At 42.4% G+C, this 26068-nt stretch overlaps 1 protein-coding gene across 1 annotated transcript in view; it reads right to left on the reverse strand.

Moving 5' to 3' along the window:
* Positions 1-26068, reverse strand: part of COL20A1 (collagen type XX alpha 1 chain) — a 130403-nt gene that overhangs the window by 95500 nt on the left and 8835 nt on the right. Inside the window, exons 3-15 of the mRNA XM_063298753.1 lie at positions 23956-24099; positions 21081-21209; positions 18369-18536; positions 14766-14921; positions 13854-13973; positions 11539-11703; positions 10222-10386; positions 8615-8787; positions 7995-8124; positions 5967-6112; positions 3612-3735; positions 2422-2561; positions 835-964 (exon numbers count right to left, since the gene is read on the reverse strand). Coding sequence (XP_063154823.1) covers positions 835-964; positions 2422-2561; positions 3612-3735; positions 5967-6112; positions 7995-8124; positions 8615-8787; positions 10222-10386; positions 11539-11703; positions 13854-13973; positions 14766-14921; positions 18369-18536; positions 21081-21209; positions 23956-24099 — 1890 coding nt within the window. The remainder of the gene's footprint in view (positions 1-834; positions 965-2421; positions 2562-3611; positions 3736-5966; positions 6113-7994; positions 8125-8614; positions 8788-10221; positions 10387-11538; positions 11704-13853; positions 13974-14765; positions 14922-18368; positions 18537-21080; positions 21210-23955; positions 24100-26068) is intronic.

Here is a 26068-nt window from a genome sequence, read left to right on the forward strand (position 1 = left end):
GCAGTTATTGCTGCGTTATATTATTGTAAGCTGCTGTGAGCTAAGTGGATCTGGCAACATACAAATAATAATAATAATAACAGCAGCAGCAGCCGCCTTGGGTGCAATTCCAAACACCACTTGAACACCATCACCATCAGCAGTGACAAAATCACCATCAGTCAATTACAAAAGGCAGCTTTACTTGGAACAACTTACATCCTGCGACAATATCCTTAATATTATTAAACAACAACAACTGCCCATCCCAGGTCCTTGGGAAGGACTCGATAGGTGAACAAAACTGCCAGATCCAGTCTAAACATCTGGCTGACTGTGCGACCAACAATAGCCATCACTACCACCACCACCACTTGAATCAGAGCCATGAAATGGAGCAACCCGGATTGGCTATCTACTTCAGTCTTGGGGAAGGTGTTTCACGTAGATATGGCTCCTGCACAAAACCCTTTTATTAGCATCTGGATTGAACAGGCAGCTTCTCCTATTTGGCATTCAAAGAGCTGGGATACATCAATTTGGTGCTTTGCTTCAAAGAGATCTGTTGATCAAGCTTCATCACACCAGTTACCCATCAAAGCTCTGTGCAGCCTAAAGCTTAAAACTGGAAGGACAAGAACAGAGAGCTTCTTCAGGTTATACAGGCAGAGAGAACAGCTTTCATCCCACCAGGGGTCTGGAAGGATGTAAGAACCCCTATGGTGCTTGAATTGTCCATGTTCCAAAGACTGTTTGCCTCATACAGCACCTCAGTTACCATCCTGAAGCAACTGTATGAAACTTAAGCTTCTCTTGACCATCAACGGTGCAACAAGCTCACGGTTCTGTACTTACATGTTGTAAAATTGCCCATTATTGGAAAGGAGTCACCTTCATCGTAAACAGAGACCACATGGACAAAGTATTGTGTCCGTGAGGAGAGGGGCTTCAGCACAGCAAATGAGGCATTTCCAGGGACTTCCACCTGAAATGGAACAGGTGGTTAAGGCTGCAGGAAGCTGGAGCCAAACAGCAGACCAAGCCCAAGGAATGAGAAGGAAAGATGCACTGAACTTGAGTTTATGATGGAGTACCAATGATTACTTTCAACACCACGCTTGACCAATGGTTAAGTTGGCTACCTGATTATCCTGGGGGGAATTTTATCTCACTTTTGTACATGAGCAGACATCCAGAGGGCTGGGAATGAAGGGTCTTCTCATTGTTTGATAGGACAAAACAGCAAATGATTCATCCACCGGCCCTACCATTTGACAGGGGTTGGTATTGGGAGACCAACAGCAGAGCGTTGATACAGAAATCAGTACACCACACTTCCTAATCTCTGCCACCTCTGACTTAACCTTGCCTTGCAACTTGAGGTGCCATTTAGGATAATATCCACTGCCAGTGCTGAAGAAAGATGCAACTCTTTGCCTATGGAAAGGGAGGAGGCACCATCTTGCTTTTTGCCTTAGGCAGCAAAATATCTTGGTCCAGCTTTCCTAGAAGTCATGAAGAGTCAAGTATGGTAGGTCCAAATCAAATAACTCGAGGGAAGAGCTCTATGGGAGCTGTGGTCCTTTGCCATCTTTGCTCTTTTATGTTTTATGTTGTTTTCTTATTTTAATTTTTTTTAACATTTTGTAAACTGCCCAGGGTCACTGGGAGTTGGGTGGCATATACATTTAATAAGTAAATAAATAAATAAATAAATAAGTTATGAACTGGCTGCTGGGACTGGGAACAATGAGTTGGTTGATGGGTCTTCCTCCAAGTTGGTAAGAGCCATCCTTAACTCTAAGGGCGGAGAAGATACCTGCAGACCCTTCGCATCCTGGACATAAACTGTTTCAACTTCTACCATCAGGACGGGGCTACAGAGTACCGTATGTCAAAACATCTAGACATCGAAACAGTTTTTTTCCTCGTGCCATTGCTCTGTTGAACTCCTAATTAATGTAGCCTGGTATAATGATTGATAATGTATGGTAAGACATGACTGCTAAGATGTGACCAGTAATGCTCTGTTAAATGTGAAGATACGTTAGACAACAGATGCCGTATACTGTCCCTTAATTCTCTCTTTAAATATGAGCGTGTGTTAGTTAATAGCCATAGTATTATTTCCTTCAATTTTTGTTTCTTTCTTGATTGTATAGTTTTAGTAAATAACATTATTACTTTACTATTATTTTTGATGTTATGTAAATATATTGAGAGGTCTTCCGCCGAAGTCAAATTCCTTGTTATATCTAATCATACTTGGCCAATAAAGTATTCTATTCTATTCTATTCTATTCTATTCTATTCTATTCTATTCTATTCTATTCTATTCTATTCTATTCTATTCTATTCTATTCTATCCTATCCTATCCTATCCTATCCTATCCTATCCTATCCTATCCTATCCTATCCTATCCTATCCTAATGGTCACTCACCTCCCCTACGTTGCTTCCTCTACTGGAGGAATATACAACTCGGTGACTTTTCACGGCTTGTGACGCTGCCTCCCAGTTGACTCTGACAGACATATGGCTGATGTTGGAGAAATGCAGATGTCTTGGAGGGCTCAGGCCCACTGGAAGAAATTGTGCATAGATTTTTACCGTATCTACACTAGAGTCTGAAGCCAATCTAACTACATCTTCCCATACAAGAAGATCAGTGAATAAGAAATCATTCAGAAAAGGTTCTGTGTGTCTTGTCTAAATCATTCCCAGAAGCTTCCACCCACCCACAGATACATACAAATTCTTATTATTTCTCAAGTTGTTACACTTAAGCTGGGTTTACAAAACCCATGGAATCTGGTTACTGAATTAACCCTGTGTTCTGGGTTTGTACAACTCAATGAACTATAAAGAAACCAGCTAGGTTGAGTGTGCATAAAGCTTAAAGCCACAATAACAGTAACCAAGGTTAATACTAAATTCTAAACCAATTTTTTACAGCTGTATCTGCTATGTCATGACCTGCCTTGTTAAGGGTGTTGTGTGAACACAGCCTTAATTTCCTTTCAGACCAGCCCAGAGTCCTTCTTTTGGGGGAGATGGGTAGTACAAATTTTTAATAATAATAATAATAATAATAATAATAATAATAATAATAATAATAATAATAAAAAATTTCTTGAATAAGGCTGGGTTTGTTCTCTCTCTTCTTGAATCCAGTTACAGATGGATGGAATCTGACCACTCCGAACCTACTAGAGCAGGGTTTCCCAACCAGGGTTCTGTGGCACCCTGAGGTTCCATGAGAGGTCACTAGGGGTTCCCTGGGAGATCACGATTTATTCTAAAAATTATTTCAAATTCAGGCAACTTCACATTAAAGAGGTAAGTTTCATTCTTTATTTTTAGTTTAAGAACGCTGTTAATGCATATCTACAGGCCTACCTATGAAACAAATATAATAATTTTGTAACTTCTGGTCTATTATTTGAGCCTGAATGGGCAGGGGTTCCCCAAGGCCTGAAAAATATTTCAGGGGTTCCTCCAAGGTCAAAAGGTTGAGAAAGGCTGTACTAGAATTTTTCTCTAACCAGAAAGCACCCTGTCAAAGCTGTCCAGATTTCCATAGATTCTTATGTATGAAGCTATGGACCAGAAAAACACATTGCATGACTTACAAGTAGTTTCCTGAATACTTGCTGGATTGCTAGCATCTTCTCCATACATTGCATAAACTGCCAGGGAGTATTCAGTGCTGGGAGTCAAGCCCCTGATCCAAACTTCCGGCTGTTCTACTTTCAGCTGGAAAGAAAGAGTGAAATGTATGGTGACTGGCACCAAGATAATCAAATGAAACCTGACCTCATTACATCCTTAAAGTTAATGAACCATTTTCCTGGCCTGGAAGCAAGCTATTGTATAAGGACGTTGAAGAAGAAAAATCTCAAGTCTAGAGTTGGGAACATGCAAAATGCAAGGGAAATCTGTGAGAGCCAGTTTGGTGTGGTGGTTAAAGGCTTTGGACTAGAAACTGGGAGACCGTGAGTTCTAGTCCTGCATTAGGCACAAAGCCAGCTGGGAGACTTTGGGCCAGTCACTCTCTCTCTCAGCCCTGGGAAGCAGGCAATGGCAAACCACTTCCAAAATCTTGCCAAGAAAACTGCATGGACTTGACCATGTGGTTGCCACAACTGAAGACTGACTAGGAAGGAAAGAGAAATCTGTGAGAAGAGAAGAACCCACAATACATGGAACAATGGAAGGAGGGAATGGGCTAGTGACAACTACAAATTATTAGAAATAAGGGATAAGAAAAGGGAAAGGAGTTGCTGAAAGGGATGGAATGATGGGAGGTGGGAGAAAAGTCCTGCGACACAGTAAGTAAGATCTGCTTGTCATTTTCTTGGCAGCCCTCTGGACAGTAAAAAAAGAGGAAGAAAGAGAAAAAGTGTCAGAAGGAGGGAGGGAGGGAGGGAGTGGAGGAAGGAAGGAAGGAAGGAAGGAAGGAAGGAAGGAAGGAAGGAAGAGGGAGGGAGGGAGGGAGGGAGGGAGGGAGGGAAGGAAGGAAGGAAGGGAGGGGGAGGGAGGGAGGGAGGGAGTGGAGGAAGGAAGGAAGGAAGGAAGGAAGGAAGGAAGAGGGAGGGAGGGAGGGAGGGAGGGAGGAAGGGAAGGAAGGAAGGGAGGGGGAGGGAGGGAGGGAGGGAGGGAGGGAGCAGAGGAAGGAAGGAAGGAAGGAAGGAAGGAAGGAAGGAAGGAAGGAAGGAAGAGGGAGGGAGGGAGGGAGGGAGGGAGGGGGAGGGAGGGAGGGAGGGAGGGAGCGGAGGAAGGAAGGAAGGAAGGAAGAGGGAGGGAAGGAGGGAGGGAGGGAGGGAAGGAAGGAAGGAAGGGAGGGAGGGAGGGAGGGGGAGGGAGGGAAGGTCCCACCTACTGGAGGTGCTGGACCTGGTCATAAGTGGACCTGCCTCTGTAAGAGATTGTTTGGAAGTTGAAAAAGAAAAATAAGTATTAGCACAACCATGAGCAGACAGGTGATCCCACTACAGGCCCCAAATAAATGGATTTATAGTTCATCGTGCAAACTTTTGGGAAAAAATGGATTTCATGGCTTCAAAGAGACCCCATCTTAAGGAATGAATGAAGAAAGGAAGGCTGGAGGGTCCCCATCTTAGCTCTCCAGATTCATTAAAGGAAGTCCATGGGAACCTAGCTTCCTTGAACACCTTCTGCAATGTACCACTGTAGCACCCCAGCAGCAAACTCTTCTGTGTCGACTGCCTTCAGCAACACAATTGGAAGACTGGAGAAGCAAGCTGACATTCTTATTTTATTCCCATCTCAAAGTATTTTATCTGTGTAGTTATGCATTCAGTTAACTAGTGTTTAACTCACTCATTTGACAAGGGAATCATTTCTCTAACTTGCTGTTTGTAGAAACAAGGGTGTTCTACCATCTTAGAGCAGTGTGGAGTCCTTGGTCACCTTATTTGTGAGCTATACAAGCTCGATGGACAGTTTGAAATAGGTTAGAAGCAGCGATTGGGTGAGTGCCACACTGCTCTGTTCGTCATTAAGGCAGTGAGTTACATATATTCTCACCTGTTGGAATCAGAATAACCACATCTGGGCTGCAAACATTTGGATGACCTCTAGATGGCAGCAGAGCCAGAGTTTTCTGCATCTCTTTGATGCCATCTTGTGGTCAAATGACTCTTTGCAACCCAGATATAGTAACTCTACACAATCCCAGAGAATAAAGAGCAATTTTCTAGTCTTGCTTTCTGACATTGATGGATCTGCCCTTTTAAAATAGTCCCTTCTTGTGAGACAAAGGGAGACATCTGCTGGTCTTCACCCAGCCCAGCCTTTTCATAAGACTGTGCCCTGTCTAATGTGCATCACAGAAACTGTGTGTTGAAAGTCATCCCTGTAACAAAATCCCACTGTGCTTGTACACCTTCTATCTTATGTCTCTGAGTACTGCCAGAGACCCCACAAAGGACAGTGTAAATGTGGCTGAAACACTAGCCCTTTACCTCTTTTGTATCATCTTCGGCACCACTGGGTGTTGAGGAGGAAAGGATAAGATATTGTGTGGCCCCTTCAACTGGTTCCCACGTGAGTTTGATACTGTTGTGGCTGATTTCAGATGTTCTGAGAGATCTTGGTGCAGCCAAAGGTACTAGGGCACAACATGGAAGTGATACACATGTAGGTTAGAATAGCATGTTTTTGAACAGATGGCCATGTGTCCAAAGGCTTAAACTTTTCCCAGACTTAATACAAACATTCTGCATTTTTCATTTAAACTCATTCAATTCTTCATCCTTTTTTTCCACCATTCCTATTTGGTTTAATGAAAAAGAAACTGCCTTTAAGTGTTCTTTAGGGAGAGGGGTGGATTTGTTTGGGTTTTTCCCCCCAAAGAAAAGAATTTTGATGAACTTTTGATGTAGGGTTCTACACTTAATCTTGTTTATGAGGTGGACAAGGTCTATGCACATTCTGGAGTGGGTTAGAAGAAGCACCTGTGTGGGCCACACTACTTTGTTCAACATTAAGACAGCCCTTCTTTTTACTGCCACTTTAAGAATCTCATTAATTGTAGTTCATCGACTCCTTAAAGCAGCTGCATCTTTTTACAGGGTCACTGTTAGTCCTGCGAGGTAGTCCAGATAAGAAGCACAGTCAGGAGTGCTAGCTCTATCTTTATTGTAAGGCTACATTAGCAGAATCTTGCAAGACTGGATGTATTTCTCCCCTCCTTTACTTTTATTTTCCAGAAAACTAGGAAGGGTCCCTTCCGAAAGGCTTCCCACGGTCTCCCTCCTTCTGTGGGCTGAGACAGATTTTATATGCTGGTTGTCCTGTCTGCAGCTCTGCCGCCTGTCTCCCAGAGCCATTCACACATAACATTACAGTCATGCAGAAGTCTGTTTTATAGAATAGGCTGTTTTAAAGAACAGAAGAGAGAGGCTGTGCCTGTAGCAGGTCCAAAGCCGCTTTTCTGAATAATTTCCAAAATGTGCGTGCCCTGATGTGATGCTCCCCTTCTTCCGATTCTGGGAGTTGAAGTCCACCCAACTTAAAGTTGCCAAGGTTGAAAAACCCTGCTATATACAGTGACATTATTTACAGCAGGTATAGACAAGACAGTCCCAGTGTTTGCCCAGCTGTTAGGTTTCCTCCTAAGACTCCCTCCCAGTGTCTAGGTCTCCTGCTTCTTCCCCCATTTCTGGGTTTATCAAGAAAGAGTGAAAAGAAAGGAATTTACTGCAGTGTGCTCAGCATGGCTTGACTTTCTCCTGGATCTGCTCAGCTGGACACGTGCTGCTTCTCCATTGGGGAAAGAACTTTCTCAGGGTCTTCTGCCCAGGCCTTCACCAGAAACCAGGGCTTTTCCAGCAACAGCTGATCTCCTCCTCCCCCTCTGGGGTCTTGGGTGAAGCTGCCACCAGCAGCCAGCTAGGTCCCTCCTTCCTGTCCTTGGCTCTTGGGTGGAGCTGTCGTCCCTCTGGGTCATCCCTTCCCTTCTTCCACGGAAGCCACCCCTGGACCCTATTTCTCCCTTCCTGGCCAAGAACTGACAACTGTTCTGCACACTTAACTTCCCTTTCCAACCTTTCTCTCCTGTCCGTCTCTCTTTCTCCTTCACCTTTTTCTTTCCTTCCCCCTCTCTCCAATTTTTGAGAGAGAGCAACTGAGGAGGTGGGTGTCCCCCCAGGACTGTAGTCTGCAATACCTACATACCAGGCTGGACCAATGGAATTGCTGTCTTGATGTCTCACCACACCAGCCCTGGCTAACAGCCAGGTCAGCTCATCAGCCCTCATGACAGTTCAGTTGACCTTCAAGGCCAGAACTGAATAGCTTCTCCCCTTTTATTCACTCCATTGGCTGGCTCACACCAGCAGAACAGCAGCCCTGCCAGGCCACTAAAACCCATTCCCAACACAAAGAAAAATGTATACCAACACTGAGGAGCAAGCAGATCTTTTGAGCCTGAGAATACATTCTGGTGCTTGATATTATAAACACATTAGAGAAGGGACCTCATGACTTACGCGTTGAACTGATGCCTCTGAGACCATCTCCCACAGCATTCTCATAAATAGGGAAGACTGAAACCAGGTATTCTGTCTGGGGTGTCAAATTGAGGAGCTGTACACTAGAGGTGGTTCCATCCAGGACAACCTGAAAATATGCAGCAAGATTACAGTCCAACCATGGGGGCTGTTCTCTGTTAGTGAAATCCCAGTGCTCAACTCTCCTTGTTTCAAAAAATAGTGGTCTGGACAAATTATTACTTGGCTTGGATAGCTTTGATGCTGGAGAAGATGCCCAAGAATACCATGGGTAGCCAAGAAAGCAAACAAATGGATCCTAGAACAAGTCAACCCAGAGTTCTTGCTCAAGGTGCAAATGACCAGGCTCAAACTATCATAGTCTGGGCACATTATGCAAAGTCCTGGTTCCCTTGAGAAGTCCATAATGGTGGTATAAATGGAAGGAAAGAGAAGAGGAATACCAGCAGCAAGGTGGATGGACTTAATTACAGAAGTGTTGGAAGCGCCAAGTTGGGGACAGATAATTCTGGAGGAAATCTATTTATGTCGCACATAATCGATCTATCAATGTCCATTTGGATGGTTTAGCTTAAGATGTCAACAGCAAGATGACATACCTCTTTAGGAATTCCACCTCGAGAGGGGTAATAGACCACCCTGTATCTTTGGGGTGTTATCACTGGTGAGTTCCAGATGAGATGCATACTTCTGGAAGTAACTTCTTTTAAAAGAAGGTTGGTTGGACTCAGATGGACCCCGGATTTCACTGGAATGGTTTTCATTGGGTCACCTGCGACATTCAAACAATGGACACCATTTTATTTAGGGCCAGGGAAAACTGGATTCATTCATTTACAGGTAGTCCTCGCTTAATGACCACAACTGAGACTGGAATTTTGGTTGCTAAGCAAAGCAGTCATTAAGCAAATCTGACCTGATTTTATGACCTTTTTTGTGGTGGTCATCAAGCAAATCCCAGCGGTCATTATGCAAACCACATGGTCATTAAGCGAATCACACAGTTCCCCATTGATTTTGCTTGCCAGAAGCCAGCTGGGAAGGTTGAAAATGGCGATCAAGTGACCACGGGATGCTGCGATGGTCATAAATGCAAACTGGTTGCCAAGTGCCCAAATCGTGATCACGTGACCGTGGGGACGCTGTGACAGTCATAAGTGTGAGCACCAGTTGTAAGTCAGTTTTTTCAGCACCATCATAAGTCTGAACCATCACTAAATAAATGGTCATTAAGTGAGGACTGCCTGTATGCGTACAATTTGTGCAACTTATCTATGGCTCCAATCCTGTTGTACTCCATGGATGTGTAAAATGGATACGAAAAATGCTCCTGTCCTGAATTTGAAATATACTCTTTCAAGACTGAAATAGTTGTCTTGCGTTCTAAACCGTTCTTTTCCATTTACAGTGGATTCCTTGGGCCTATTTCAAGCTTAAAAGAGTTCCCAAATGGTTGAAATGATCCATTAAAAAAAAAAGGTTTCACACTTAGTGCAAGGCTTTTTGAATTCAAAGTGATTCAAATTCAAAATGTTTTGGACATGTCTAATGTAAAGCTGATTAGATGACGTGACAGATTAAGCTATTCAAACCTAAGGGCTTATTCTGAAAGTAAAATGAGAAGGAGGAAAAATATAAAATACATTAAAAATTGAAGGAGTAAGCAAGGTATTTAAATCTGTTTAGTGATATAACTATGATAACACCTACTCACAGCTTGAGGTTAGGCTAAAATATTTGTTAAGAATGGCATCATTCTTCCAAATGAAAAACAACCTAATGTAAATTATGGCTTTCTTTCTTAATGGTAGAATCTGATTCACATCTACTGCAACAAGCGTTCTGCATATACTGCAGCGTGATTCCCATATTGGTGCAGGAAATGAAGTTTTCTGAGACAAGTGAATGTTATTATTGAAAAATGATCATGCTATGAAAAGCCACTTCCATTCCCAAACCATCAACATTAAAATACGTGGATTGAATTTTGTGCACTAACAGGCCTACAGGGCACTTTCGGGGCGGGTGGTGGTGGTGGAAAGTAACTGCAGATCAAGCCCCCACCCCTTTTTATGTGCATCACAGCCACAGCCACCATATTGACCTTTTTGACTAGCTTCCCGGTACCCTGGGACCAGGTGAGTGAGTCTGATGGGGAGAATTCCAAACTCAGGCAGGACATGATGTTAGAAGGTATCAGCCTCACCTATATCCTTGTCCTGGTTTTTCTCCTTGATCCAGGCGCATAAGATCCACGTGAGCCGGCTGACCAGAGAATGGAGCAGAGGAAAATCCAGCACATTGTAGACAGTCATCTCCAGGGGTTCTGAGGCCACTTGGCGCAGCTCTGCTTCATCTGCATTTTTCACCCCTAGAAAATGAACACGAGGATCTGGAGGTAACATGGTAATAAAATGTGATGCCTGCAATTTTGATGGGGCGCAGTGGCTAAGAAAGCAGACAATGGATCTAAAAGCTCCTGGAATAAATATTGAGTCTTGGCCCCAGCAGCATCAGTTGGGGGGGGGGGGGTCAAAAAGGCAAGACGATGCTTGCAACTGCCATCTTGATTTTTTGCCTCCCCCCCAACACCGCTGTTTGCCATCTTTCTGTCTATAGTTTGGTGCGAATAATATCCACCAGGAATACCCCAAATGGTTATGGTAAGGAATGTCCTGATTTGGGGTTCCAATCAACTGACCCCCCCCCCAGCCATGCTTTTACTAGAATACTCCTCCATGTGATCCCCATTTTCTTTCAGTTTGGAGATTTCTTTTTCTTGCAAAAAATACCATTCTTGTCCACTGTGTTTAATTGTTATTCCACTTTATTCAATTCTTCCTCCTCCTCCTTGGTCTGGCCTCATACAACACATTAAACCCGAAGCACAACTCCTGCCTTCACACAGCATACAATATCCTGACAAACAAACTGTGTTAGGGCATAACAAGATAGCCTGAGTTGAACAACCTGCTACGATGGATTCCCATATCCATAAACAACCCCACCCCATTTCAGCTCAGCCCAGCCTAATGTGTAAATCTAGCACAAAAACCTACTTCAATGGCATTTAGTATATTTGATATATACGAAGTCCCTCAGTGTTTACACATATCCAGGTGCCTTTCAGATACAAGGGACTACAGTTCACATCGGTCCAGCCAGCATTCATCATGGCCAACACAACCAGGGATAATGGAACCTGTAGGCCAAAATATTTCTTGGCACCATGCTGTGGAAAGGCTGGGATGTAGTAACTGCTTAGTATGCAAAAGATTTCAGCTTGAGTAGAGAGGCAGCACCATCTCATGGTCAGATCATGGTACTGACATGAGAGAAAGTTTAGAGCAGTGTTTTTCAACCTTGGCAGCTTGAAGATGTATGGACTTCAACTCCCAGAACTCCCCAGCTGGCTGGGGAGTTCTGGGAGTTGAAGTCCACACATCTTCAAGCTGCCAAGGTTGAAAAACACTGGTTTAGAATGTCAAGTTTTGCTATGTTGACTCAGGTCTGGGGGACTCACCAACAGCAAATATCTTGATTCCCATATTCTTCAAGGTCTGGGCAGGGGGGCTGGCATTGTCCTGAGATTTACCATCAGTCAAAATGATGAGCAGTTTCAAAGCTTCAGACCTAGCACCAGCTTCTGCCTTCAGGTTGTGCTCTAGGACATGAGTAAGTGCTAATCCTTGGATGGAGAAAGAAGGGAAGAAAGAATTATAGCTAGAAAGGTTCAGAGAAGAGGAATGGGATGTGATGAGGCCCTGATTTCTCCCTTTGCCTAAATATGGGCAACTGTGGCTTTTCAGCCGCTGCCACTTTCTGTAAAGGGTGGGGCTATCTATAATCATTGCAAAATCCATTATACAGAGAAGACTTAATTTTCATTGGATTATGAATGGCAAAGGTCAAGGGAAATCTTGTTAACTGCTTGGGAGAGTTTTAGAAAAACAATTAAAACTTAGGGAATACTAATAGGTATCAATACTAATAAGTAATAACAATAATATAGTATAGTTTAATATGCTAATAATAATAAACAAAATCATATTTTGGACAGGTTATCAAACACCCAGGTCTCTGGAGAAGTCCATAATGCTGGGAAAGATGGAAGGAAAGAGAAGAGGAGGAGGACCAGCAGCCAGGTGGAGGGACTCAGTTACAGCATTGATGGGGGCACCATTAGAAAATCTGAAGGCCTATCTATGTGGTTGCTAAGACTCGACAGTGACTTGATGGCACATAATCAATCAATCAATCAATCAATTTGAAGAATAAGTTCCTTTGAGAAGTCCATAATGCTGGGAAAGGTGGAAGGAAAGAGAAGAAGAGGAGGACCAGCAGCCAGGTGGATGGCATCAGTTACAGTTGCGATGGGGGCACCATTGGGAGACCTGAAGGACCAAGCTGGGGACAGATCGTCATGGAGAAAATCTATCTATTTGGTCATTAGGAGTCGACAATGACTTGATGGCACCTAATCAATCAACCAATGATAAAGGACCAAGATCAAGATCCCTGCCTAGAAATTTACTTGTTTTCCAGCTCATCCCGTTTTTAATCCCACTCTCACAGGTCAGATTTCCTGCTCAAATTCTGCAAGAGTTCTCAGCATGACATAGCTAAGGATTTTTATTGTGTGTTAGGAGGTAGTATGTTGTACGTTGGGATGTATGCTACCTTACACAGATGATGGCCATTTGTCTACATGTGGTGGAGATGCTCCTTATACCAGCAGCGGTACAAAGTTTACTCTTTCTTTCTTCTGCCTTCCTCACGGTTAAACAGATATTTCGTCTTATGTTTCTGCCTTGGAGCTAAATGACGGCTGGTTGTTGACATAACTGACATTTCTGCCCTGAGAAACTCAAGCTCCTGAGGTATCTCCTTACTGGAACCTGGGAGGGCAGAGATCCATAATGGGTGGCCCATGGGCCACTCCAGCCTTACTAACATTTGCATATGGCCTCTAGACCAACTTCCAAAAACTACTACCCAAGTTTGGTAGCATAACATATTAATTTGCATTGAAGTCTGCCTAACCCTGGAGGATCATATTTTTGTCTGTAATGTTACCAGGCGGTTCGTGGTATGGAATCAGAGGAGGGGTGTCCCATTAGAAAGACATTTCAACACATTTTATGGAGAGCAGGGGGTGATTTTCTGCAAAACAGCTACGCAAAACTGGTACCCTGGGTGATGGTTCCCACTCATTGGCTGGATTAGTTTTCAAATCAGTGTCCAAATTAAGTGTTCATTCTTTTGTTAGATTTATACCTCCAGGAATTCACAGAAGGATGTATAGCATTCTTCCAGCAAAAGTAGGTTGAGCTGATTGGCTTTAAAAAAGGGAGCTTTTGTGGCTCAGAGGGAACTAGAATCTGGGTCTCCCTGGTCCAAATCCAACAACAACCCTGTTAGGTAGGTTGGGGTGGGAGAGAATGATGGCCCAAAGTCCTCCATGAATCTCTGTGGCTGGGAAGAAGGACCAGAACTTGGGTCTCCCCACTCCTAGTCCGGCACTTTCACCACTACACCAGGCTGCCTCTTGGGCAGAGAGGGAGGGATTGGCCCAAAGTTCTCAAGTAGCTTCTGTTGCTGAAGGGGGACAAAAACTCTGGTCTCCCACTCCGGTCCAGGACTGTCACCATTAGACCACCCTGTCTTTTGGGCTGGGAGAGGATGACTTGCCCAAAGGAGGGAGCTTCAGTGGCTAACAGCTGACTAAAACTCAGGTCTCCGGGTTCCTAGTCCAGCACCTTCACTGCTACCCCACACTAGTCTTCCATGGGAAAAGCCCACCTACCGCCTTCAGAAAGCTCAGGTAATCCATTTTACCTGTGAAGGTGTTCCCTCCTTTGTAGCGCAAGTTCCTAATGGCTTCAGACACCTGCTCCCAGGTGGAAAACGTATTCAGGTCCCATTCGGTGCGCGGGTCGCTGCTGTACTGGGACAAGCCTGGAAGAAACGCCAGTGAGCAGTAGACAGAAAGGAAGTGGGTTTTCTTTCTTTTTTCTTCCACTTTTTTCTTCTTTTTCTTTTTTCTGCACTTTTCTTTTTCTTTTTTCAATTTAGTTTGTATTAGTTTTTACTTCTGTTTATTCAAAATTTCAATCCGGTTTCTATTTCATGTTTAATTTTACTGAAGGCTAAAATCTTACATAAGCTCACCTTTGGAATAAATCCCATTGAATTGAATGAGTTTTGTTTTTTCTTACACATGGCAAGATTGCACTGCTAAATGTTCATAGTCATCTATGGGACATTTTTTTATTTAATTCTGACCACTGCAATATGTACTGCATTAACCAGATAGTGAATTGCAAAGTTTAAAGAAGGTAGGTAGATGATAGATGAGTGAAAATAAAGCCCTGTAGAAAAACCCTCCTTAAATTTGTATTGTCCCTGAATTTTTTAAGACTTTTTTTTAAAAAATGGATTTAATATCTTTATTTTTCTAACAAGACAATCTTTAATATTAAAAAAAATCTTTAAAAAATTTAACAATACAAACTAAAGATACAGACTAAGAAGGAAAAAAATCTATTTTATATTTTGTACTTATCAATAGTCACTGGATTATCAATGAATTCACAACTATAATATAAACAATACAAGAAACGATTGTAAGATATCACAGAATCTCCGCCATAATAACGCATACTGCTGCACCCTTTGATTGGCAGAAAATATTGCCTTTTCCAAAACTTTATCCCGGAATTTGGAGCCTGCAGAAAAAAAGCCGCTCACCTATCCTGATCTTATCCTCAGCAATATTGAAAGGTGCAAGCAAAGAAGCCAAAAATTCTCTGATGAGTCCAAAATTGTTGCGCCCGATACTCCAAGATCCATCCACCAGCAGGATAATATCGGTCATTGCAGACGTGTCACACTGGAAATGAGAAACTATGGAAAGAGGATGTGTCAGGAAGAAGAGATGGATTCGCATGTCTAGCTTAGCTGTTTAAAAAGCCAGCTGAAATTTCTACAGAGTTAAAAGGAGAGAAGTTATTAACTCTGAAATAATTAGTGGACTGGGCCCAGAATACTGAAAAAATTGCAGACTTTGGTACAGGATCCATTTATGTATCGCTGCTGTCTTCAGTTCAGTTCAGGAAGAAGCTTGGGTGGGAGGAGAGAACGATGTCAAAATAGTGAGTGTGACTGGGCGATCAAAGCCATGCCCCTTTTTATGTGGGTGACATTATAGTGGGTGTGAGTGGGTGACATTATAAAGGGGCGGGGCTTTGATTGCCCAGTTGCACCCACCAGTTTGACTCCCTTCTGTAAAAACCCCTAGCTCAAAGTAAATAGAAAAAGGAGGACCTCAAGAACATTGATTTTTCCCCCCTTTCTGCAGGGTAATTACAAATATTTTAGGCTTCCAGATGAGCCTGAGAAGGACACAATTGCTTGAATGAATTGACTCATTAAAGCAGCTGCATCTTTGACTTGATCCATTAAAGCAGCCATATCTGTTTATTCAGGGTGCCTTTCAGAGAACATGATCCTGCCTGTGTGCCAGGGTTCCATCACTGTTCCAATCCATTTCCACCCCACTTCATCCCTACAAGAATACAACATCACATCATGCAAAATTAATATCTATTGGCTACCTCTTCGGGCTAAAATATCTCAGTGATTTCTCTAGGGCAGACCCCATTACAAAATGTGCATTTCAGATATATGCATCTCTGTGTCTCTAATTTGGGGCATTTGTCTTTTTTCAATTGTCATATGTAATAAAGTTAAAATAAGTGCCTATACCTATGAATTAAGATGCATTTACTGGAAATGCTCAGCACAGATGTCACCATGCCTAGTTTTAAAACCTAAGCCCTGCCACGAGAACTATATGATACATCACTGAATATATGATATATTATCTCGAGCATTATCCGCTGTGTGACAGCCTCCCCAAAAAAAGTTCATTTTGGATCTCACTCACAGTTTTATACGCACAACAGATGGCTAAAAAGTTATCATCACCCAGGCCAGAACAAGCTTAGCATGTGTCAAATTCCAGGTTTTCTACACTTGCTGCCAAGATAATTAGAAAAAACTTAGTCCACCAATAAGGTCCGAATTTTGTCATTTGTGTTAAGAAAAGTCTGGCTATGTAGTTATTCCTGCACAGAAAACCAAGCCCTATCGCTTCCCTATCAACTGAGTCCTACGTTAGGCAAATAAAGACAGAAGGTTTTCTTTTAAATAGATATATTTATAATAGACATATGTTTATATTATATATATGTATAAAATGTATTTATATTATTTATCATTATTTATTTATATATAGTAGATATATAATATATCTATTATTATAGATATATTTTAATAGACATATAATATATCTCTTCAGCAAAGGATCGTTACCTTGTTGTGGTGCTGGAGCTTGAGCACCTCAATGATGCCATGAGCTAAACCGTGAAGGGCCACCCCAGACGGGAAGGTCATGACAGAGAGGTCAGACTAAATGCAATCCCTGGGGAAGGTAATGGCAACCCACCCCAGTATTCTTGCCATGAAAACTCAATGGATCAGAGATATGTCGGTATACCATTGGAAGATGAGACCCCCAGGTCGGAAGATGGTCAAAATGCTACTGGGGAGGAACAGAGGATGAGTTCAACTAGCCCCAGACGTGAGCTGGACCATAAGGAAGGCTGAGCGAAGGAAGATCGATGCTTTGGAACTGTGGTGTTGGAGGAAAATTCTGAGAGTGCCTTGGACTGCAAGGAGATCAAACCAGTCCATCCTCCAGGAAATAAAGCCAGACTGCTCACTTGAGGGAATGATATGAAAGGCAAAACTGAAATACTTTGGCCACGTAATGAGAAGACGGGACACCCTGGAGAAGATGCTGATGCTGGGGAGAGTGGAGGGCAAAGGGAAGAGGGGCCGACCAAGGGCAAGGTGGATGGATGATATCCTAGAGCTGACGGACTCGTCCCTGGGGGAGCTGGGGGTGCTGACGACCGACAGGAAGCTCTGGCGCGGGCTGGTCCATGAAGTCACGAAGAGTTGGAAGCGACTGAACGAATAAACTACAACATAATATATCTATTATATTAGATATATTTTAATAGACACATAATATATCTATTATAATAGATGTATTTTAACACATATACAGTACGTGTTTATTATGTTGTTTTATTATTGATGTTATTTTAATTGTTGATTGGGAGCCGCCCAGAGTTCAATATAAGATGGGCGGCTATATAAATGTTTTAAATAAATAAATAAAATGCTTCTATTGTAGAAGCGTTGTGTGTGTGTGTGTGTGTAATGCAGTTACTCCAAGAGTTGGATTCACTCACAATCATATTTAAAAGAAAATCCATGGGTATCAACAGCTCTGAAGTTAGTCACAACTAACTGAAATGTCTATGCTTTTAGCAGGAGTCATGTACATGTAACTGAAACTGAATAGAACTGTGGGTTTATGTGCATTTCTGAATGCCTGCATGTGGGTTTAAAACCAGGGACTGCTAACTGTTGGTTATTAAAGCATGGGGGGTGGGGAGGGGAACATTCCTGACAATGGGAAATTACCCTGACAAGAATTAGCAATGCAGGTTCTGTATTACACAAAGCAGGTTTATTTCCAGGAAATTCATGCAGTGGCATGTGCAGTATTGGGCAACCCTAGGCTTGCCCATATTATACCCCTGTTGTGTGAGCTGTATTCTACCCCCATCCAAAAATAGTAAGTTACAGAATCAAGGGCTTTAGTTAATTCAGCCAAAACTGTCTTTCCTTCCCTCTGTGTAATGTAAATGTCACTTCCCTCTCATCATGATCTTCAGGTAGATAATTTCCCACCCAATCTGTGCTTAAGGCTTGCTCAGTAAGGGAAACTCACGAATAGCCTTCAGATTATATTCTTTTTTCTTTTTTTAATCCGTTCAGTTGTGTCTGATTCTCGGAGACTGCCTGGACAAGTCCCTGCAGTTTTCTTGGCAGGGCTTTTCAGAAGTGGTTTGCCATTGCCTGCTTCCTTGGGCTGAAAGAAAGTGACTGGCCCCAGTCCCCCAGCTGGCTTTGTGGCTAAGGCAGAACTAGAACTCACAGCCTCCCGGTTTCTAGCCCGGTGCCTTCACCACGACACCATACTGGCTCTTCAGATTATATTCTACCCCTACTCTAACCCTAATCTATGCCATGAAAATTGTACAATTTAAACCCTGATTCTCTAATTGTGGTGACTTATGACATAACCTGATACATGAGTAGGTGGTAAGGTAATTCCAAGAACCAAAACTTCTTTTGATGACAACCAAACAGCAAATAGAAGTTATGAAATGTTGCAGAAAATGTTTCACCACAGTGTCCACCATGATACCTCACCTTTCCTTAAGCTGTCTCTGCTTGTTTTCCTTCGGGCCAGATAATCCCCTTCAAACTCTATTAAGCTTGGCAGAGTTGGCAATGTCAATGTTGGCTCAGCATTCAGCATATATTCGTCTGCTTTCAAAAGGGGATTTTTTTGCCTTTTCTTCTCTGGCTCAGCTCTTCCTATATTTCAGGTCATCAAGAGAAGAAACATTAGTCCTGAGCCTACAAATTCTTTCAAAGAGATTCCCCCTTAATTAAGTCACTATAAATGAAGTTGGGAAGTTCCTTTTAGAGTATCCAAGATTTGGTATTTAACCCCAGAGTAGCATTCAAGATTTCTTATTGAAATCAGGGTAAGTCTAGTCTCCTTGACTTTGCCCAGCTGTGTGGGCACTATAACTCTTCTACAGTGAGTTACAGGTAGTCCTCACTTAATTACCATTCATTTAGTGACAGTTTGGACTTACAGCAGTGCTGGAAAACACTACTTACGACCGTCTTCACACAGTCGCAGCATCCTGTGGTCATATGATCACCATTTTTTACCTTCCCAGCCAGCTTCTGGCAAGCAAAATCAATGGGGAACTGCGTGATCCGTTTAACGACCATGTGGTCCACTTAACACTTGCAATGATTCACTTAACAACTGCCACAAAAAAGTTCATAGAATCAGGTCAGATTCACTTAATGATTGCTTTACTTAGCAACCAAAATTCCAGTCCCAACTGTGGTCATTAAGCGAGGACTACCTTAATTAAGGTGGAGTCTCTGAATGCTTTGCAACGCTCCTTCCCAGATTTTTCTCCACAGGGGCTAAATTGCTGTTTATAAGCTGTCAATGGATTCACCCACCATCTCTTGATTGTTTATGCCTGCTCCCCCTTCTATTCCTTTCTCAGCTTCCCCCATATCCCACACACCAACCAAGAAAGCTTGAAACCATGGTAGAATTATACATTTCAAGTCCCTTCCTGCCAAGTTGTCCAGAACATAAAAATCATATTTGTGGAGATGTAATAACACGTATGAAAATGAGGATGGCTTAGGCATGAATGGAGTCACATCTTGAGTAAAAGCAAGAAACTAGACTTGTGATCCTGGGAAGGAGACGCATAACAAAAACCAGCCTGTTGCCTTTCTTAATAGTGTGGAAGGAGGCAGTATGTGGACCCAATAAATGCCATTGTTCATAGTACATAACGATGGTACCCACAAGCAAGGATAGTATCCAGTTTAGAAGCATTCAGGGGCACCATGGTAAGGTCACCCCTATAGCAATACCAGAGGCATTCCTGTCATAGAGGTCATAATATGATTTACAATATTTTCTTAACCTTTTCTGTGTAGCACACTAAAAAAATATGACCTGCAATCTTGCTTTGTTCAGGGGTCTTCTGTGATCATCTGTCTCCAGTCACTTTAGTTCCTGATTTAAGTTGGGCATCTTCCCCACCTAGCCGTAGAGGCATGCAAGACACTCTACAGTCAAAACATCCCAACCTCTGGAATTTTACACAGTCCATTATTCAAGCTTAAAAGCTGGCCAGCAGAGATTCAAGGACATGTAAGATCATTTGATTATAGGTCCTAGAAAGGCCCTAATGAGAACATAAAACCAGCAGCTGCTAACTGTAAACCTCAAACCATATCTCCATCTGTTTCTCAACAGGTTCAGACCCTCCATCTTGGTTTCCCACATAGGCACCCCGATAGGACCGAGAACCACTCATTTCCAAAGGGGAAGGGCAGAAGACATCTGTGCGATGTTACTGCAGTGGGTCTGTTGTGGTCTCCAGTTTTTTCTAGCCCTCTTAACAACACCCTGTTTTAGACTTGGCCCAGGGCACTCCACTCCAAGTGATCCACACTCAGAAGAGAGCTGTTTCAAGCATATCAGAAGGGGCTGACCTCAGAACAGGGCTGTTGTATCAGAAGTTGTCTGACCTTGGAGTCACTCATTCTGACCTCAGAATGGAGTTTGGAAGAGCTTATTTTAAGGTCCGATCACATTCAATACACTCCAAATGGGACATACTATTTGAAGATAGGGATGTTTTGACCATAAAGCATCTTGCGTACTTACATTCAGCAGAACTAACAGGAACCTACTTCCCATGGAGTTTCCAGCACAAATATCTACCATGGCAATCAAAGTTTCTTAGCACAAAAGCTGACTGGAATCTACTTCTTCTGTTCCTCCTTAGAAACCCATCATTTTGTTTTTTCCCAAAACATCTCCATAAAAGGATTCATTTCAAACCAAACATTCCCTGACTAGGTGTCCTCTAGGTGTGTTGGACTTCAGTTCTCATAATTAGAAGAATCCAGAAGTCACATTCAGGGAAGTGTTGTCAAATGACATTTCGGCTCAAAGAAGAAATGCATAAAGAAATGGTGAGACTTGTCCCTTGCCTACAAAAACCACCTATCTGCCTTCTTTAAACAGAACCATTTCCCCTTGTCTTTTGCACCCACTCAGCAGGGGGCAGCTCTTAATTGATCTTGGAATGATTTCAGAAGCTAAGCAGGATCATCTCTGGTTAGCTCTTGAATGGGAGACCACCAAGGAAATAGAGGGCAAGAGGCAAATACTAAGGCAAAAGCCAACTATTTCTTGAAAATGGCACAGATGTAGTCATCAGGAGTCTAGCTCAATGTGAGGGGGTCTTTACCATTATGACCTCAACCCACTTTCTCATATTCCCCCTTGACCCCCGTTCATACCTATCAGAGTTGAGGTGTCACCCAGAGCTGGTGAAGTGACTTCAACTGCTAGGATCCCTCCCTTCTCTGGAACACTCGTTGGATGTTTCTTGTGGCTTCTAGCCTCGGAAAGGTTTTTCAGTTCTTCAACTGTAACAGCCAAAATGCCGTGAAACTGAAGCCGGTCCATAAATCAAGCAAGTCAACTGGAAGCACATTTCATTGTTAACCCCTCACCCTGTCATGTTCTTCCACAGCCTGGGATCGCCAAGGCCCAGAAGGAAGTTTACGCACAGGTGATTGGGCTTCGAAAACCTCTTGAAATTACAGCCCAGAATTTCCCCAGACTCAGGCTTACTTTCACAGGAGTCTTCTGAGAAAAAAATGGAGGAAGCCCTACTGCCAAGTCAGGAAAGCACAGAGCCATTTTGAATTAGCTACTCGATGGTCCTCCTGCTAATTCTGCATGCAATAAGTATTTACTAGGGTTTTGCACACTTCAAAAAGGATTGAACAGAAGTGTTTTGGACCTTGTGTGCACACAGTACCTGCCTGCCAGATAAGCCTGAAAAAAGTTTTGCCTGATTAAGAGTTGTGATTCATTCCTGATTTTGCACTGAGTACAGGCATACCTCATTTTATTGTACTTTGTTTATTGTGCTTTGCAGATATTGCGTTTTTTTACAAACGGAAGATTTGTGGCCACCCTGCGCTGAGCAAGTCTATCGGTGCCATTTTTCCAACAGATTAGCATTTTTTAGCAATAAAGTATTTTTTAATTGGGAGCCAGTTTGGTGTAGTAGTTAAGGTTCCAGGCTAGAAACCAGGAGACTGGGAGTTCTAGTCCTGCCTTAGACACAAAGCCAGCCAGGCGACCTTGGGACAGCCACTCTCTCTCAACCCTAGGAAGGAGGCAATGGAAAACCACTTCTGAAAAACCTTGCCAAGAAAACTGCAGGGGCTTGTCCAGGCAATCTCCAAGAATTGGACATGATTGAATGGATTAAAAAAACAATTAATTAAGGTATGTACATCGTCTTTTTAGACACCATGCTATTGCACACTTAATAGACTACAGTATAGTGTAAACATAACTTTTATATGCACTGGGAAACCAAAAAAATTGTGTGTCACTTTATTGCAATATTTGCTTTATTGCAGTGGTCTTGAACCCAACCTGTAATATCTCCAAGGTATGCCTGTATTCTTCCTTAAACCTAATCGCCTTTGAAAACCATCTGAGAAAATGGGGCATTGTTTCTGTATTTCCCAAAACAGCTTCAGTGGAGTTTGGACAACACTTGAACTGAACACCTTGATGAGGAGATCCTGATTAAGACTTGTTCCTTTTTTGCCCACCAGTGAGTTTTGTGCACCAGTCAATTACATCCACTTATTTTGGTTGTCTCTCTTTGAACATACTCTTCAATCTCTGTGGTAGGCAAAAACTTCTTGGACATGGCAATTTATCACTAGTGGCAGGCAACAATGGAACAAAAGCCTAGGCGGTCCTTCAGAGTGAATAAATAAATCCTGAAGTACCAATAGAAGAGAATATCTGTAGCTGAGGGTTGAACTGTGGAGTCCTTGGTGCTCTCTGAGCTTGGTTGTTGCCTGCAGACATTTCATTACCCAACTAGGTGACATCATTAGTGCTAAACCCCACACTCCCTCACACTGACAATGTTACCTAGTTGGGTAATGAAACGTCTGCAAGCCAATGACGAACTCAGAGAGCACCAAGGACTCCACAAAGTCTGAAGTACACATATCTACCAATCCAAGGTAGATGTGCTCCTCATCCCTCTCATCCCCAAACCACTTGGTTCATCAGGATTGAGCTCTGAATATTCTCTGAATCATTTTCAGGGGTGCTCTGAACAACCAGATGTCTGAAAAATGCTCAGACCTGAATTCTTCCTTTATTGCATCCTGCCTCTTATTCCTGCCCAAATGCTTAAGTTCAGCTTTCAGTTTTTTCTATTCTCCCTGTTGGTGAATTCTTTGAGGGTAACCCCATTTGTTTAGCCTGGGGGTCCCCAACTCTTCGGCTCATCAACCCCTTCATGAAGTTTCAGATTGTTCATCAACCCCCAAACATTTATTATATGAAAATAATAAATATTACTTTAACTAATAATACTACAAATAATAATAATAATACACTGTACACGGCTTGGATCTGCACATATACTGTGCTGATACATTACAACGTCCTAGGTTTTTAAGAAGAACTCGATGCAAATGAAGGCCAAGACCAGCTAAAATGAGCAGGTTAAAATGTTGTGGGATTTCTGAATACAAACTGATAAAGTCTTGGCGCATAACATATCAGATTTAACTGTGGTTGAAAAGAAGAAAGCGTGGATAATTGCTGTGGCAATAACAGGAGATAGTAGTATAGAAGAGAAAGAATTGGAGAAGATCACTGAGGGCCATACACAAAAGCCTTGGATGGCACCTAGAAAGCCTGTGCATTGACACAATTTCCATCTGTCCATTACAAAAGGCCACATTGCTTGGATCCACACATAGACTAAGCCAATACATTATGACACGCCAGGTTCTTGGGAACAACTCACTGTGAATGAAGACCAACACCAACTAAAGAACTGGAAGCTGTGATTTCACGTTGTTGTGTCTATAATAATAATAACAACAACAGCAACAGCAACAACCCCTTGGATAATCCCATCAACCCTTGGGGGTCAATATTGACCACTTTGGGGAACCCAGATTTAGCCAAAGCTTTCCTTCTCTTCTCACACAGCTGAGCTCCATCCTCGCTTTCTCCTTGGTCCAAGAGGTGCCACCAAGTAAGCAGTGAGCAAATTACAAAGCCAATCTGGCCAACAGTGAAATACTTGGACAGTAAGGAAGCAGAAACCGCACTTACTCACAAATTTCCTCTTGACAAAGAGGGTCTCCTGGGAGCCATTAAGGATATAGATCTGCAGAGTGTATTCTTTGGTAGGACTCAGCCCACCCACAGTTGCTTTTGCCATCTTGGTTTTCAACATCACTTCCTGTTCAGAGTCACCTAAAATAGCGGGGAGACAGGAACAGGAAAATAAGCTCACCAAGGTCCTAGTAGTAGCTTAAACATGCATCAAATTTTTGCAAAACAGCACTTTATGTATCAGGGCCTCCAACCTATTAAGCAAGGTAGTCCTTGCTTAACAACCACAACTGGGATGAGAATTTCAGTTGCTAAGTGAAGCAGTCATTAAGTGAATCTGTCCTGATTTTACAACCTTGTTTGCAGTGGTCATTAAGCAAATCACCATGGGCGTTAAGCAAACCATGTGGTCATTAAGCGAGTCACTTGGTTCCTCATTGATTTAGCTTGCCAAAAGCTGGCTGGGAAAGTCAAAAATGGCAATCACATGACCACGGGATGCTGTGACACTCATAAATGCAAACCAGTTGCCAAGTATATGAACACATGACTGTGGGGATGCTGTGATGGTTGTAAGTGTGAGCACTGGTTGTAAGTCAGTTCTTTCAGCACTGTTGTAAGTCTGAACTGTCACTAAACAAATGGTCATTAAGTGAGGACTACCTGTACTTATCCATGCCTACAATGACCATACATCCTTTATTATAAAGAATAGTCCTTTATTTCAGAAAGCTGTCCTTTAGATTTATTTAATTTAATTATTTTCTTGGTTTTGCTCTTGAATTTTCCTCTGTAAAGCAAAGACATGAACAATTAATTTTTTTTACCTTATGAACCTCTTTCAGATTTGTCCCTTTTTCAGGTTTTTCCTTTATTTTTTCCAAGAAAAATGCATCGTATCCATGCCCCTAAAGACTGCCTTCTAATTTTAAAGCCCAATCTTTCCTTCCATCACCTCATTTACAGAGAATCAAAAATATTCCATGAAATATAAGTTTACTTAACCGGTTACTTGACATGAACAAAATACAGAAAATGACAGAATCATGTAAGGTCTATGTACAATTCTAAGTTACTGTTATAAAACCTGTAAGTGGCATAGACAGCCAACTGGACATTGATAAATGTTTACTTGGATTCAGGGGTGTCTGCAGGGAGGGGTCAAAGAAGTCAAGAATGTGGCCACAACGATGTGATCAAAGCCTGCCCCTCTCGTATGTGTATCACAACGTACATAAAAAGAGGCGGGGCTTCAATCACATGATTCTGGCCAGCATCTTGACTTTTTTGACCCCCTCCCTGCAGACACCCCTTCCTAAAGTAAACATCAAAAGTAAATAATTCATCATATAGTCTTTGAAAATAATGAATGGAACTGGCTACTTTCTGGTGCAGTGCTAGATACAATAAACTTTGGAATCTATTAAACATTTTTTGTTAAAAAGCCAACTTTTGAGTTATTTTCAACTTCTGGGGTGCATGCCACCTGGACTGGTGATTTTTAATTTAGCAACAAAATTCATCACTTGTCAAACTCCCTTTCTGAAAATCTAATGCCCATCCTGGGCATGGGGGTTCTGCTCAACACCTTTTGGAACAGATACTAAGCATCCATCCAAAAATCAGAAGGAGTCAAGTATCATATTCCCTGATTAGCACATTTTATTAAAAGGCATAAGCTTTCATGAATTTGTGAAAGCTTATGCCTTTTAATAAAATGTGTCAGTTGGAAAAGATGCTACTAGATTCCTTCTGATTTTGGGCCATCACAGACTAACACGTCTGTCTTCCCACAATGAATCCATCTAATACCTCTACGATCTCAATCTCCTTGTCCTCCCTCAATATCCCTTCCTACTGCTTTCCTAGTTAGTATATTCCTGATTCAGGGAGAGGAACAAGTTTTGCAAACAACTGCAAATTTGCAAACTTAAGAAAAGTGGCAGTATGTGTCAAGTGGGAATTGCCTCCAGGAACTCTGAAGTTAGTTAAAAATTAAACCTGGTGACCATTTGACTTGGAATTAAATTAATTGGATGTATATCTTCATTCTCCTAGTACACTTCAGCTTTGTGTATAAAGTATGAATGCCTGTCACTGCTTTGTGAGA

The sequence above is a fragment of the Candoia aspera genome, chromosome 3 (genome assembly GCF_035149785.1).
Source record: "Candoia aspera isolate rCanAsp1 chromosome 3, rCanAsp1.hap2, whole genome shotgun sequence".
NCBI classification, from domain to species: domain Eukaryota; kingdom Metazoa; phylum Chordata; class Lepidosauria; order Squamata; family Boidae; genus Candoia; species Candoia aspera.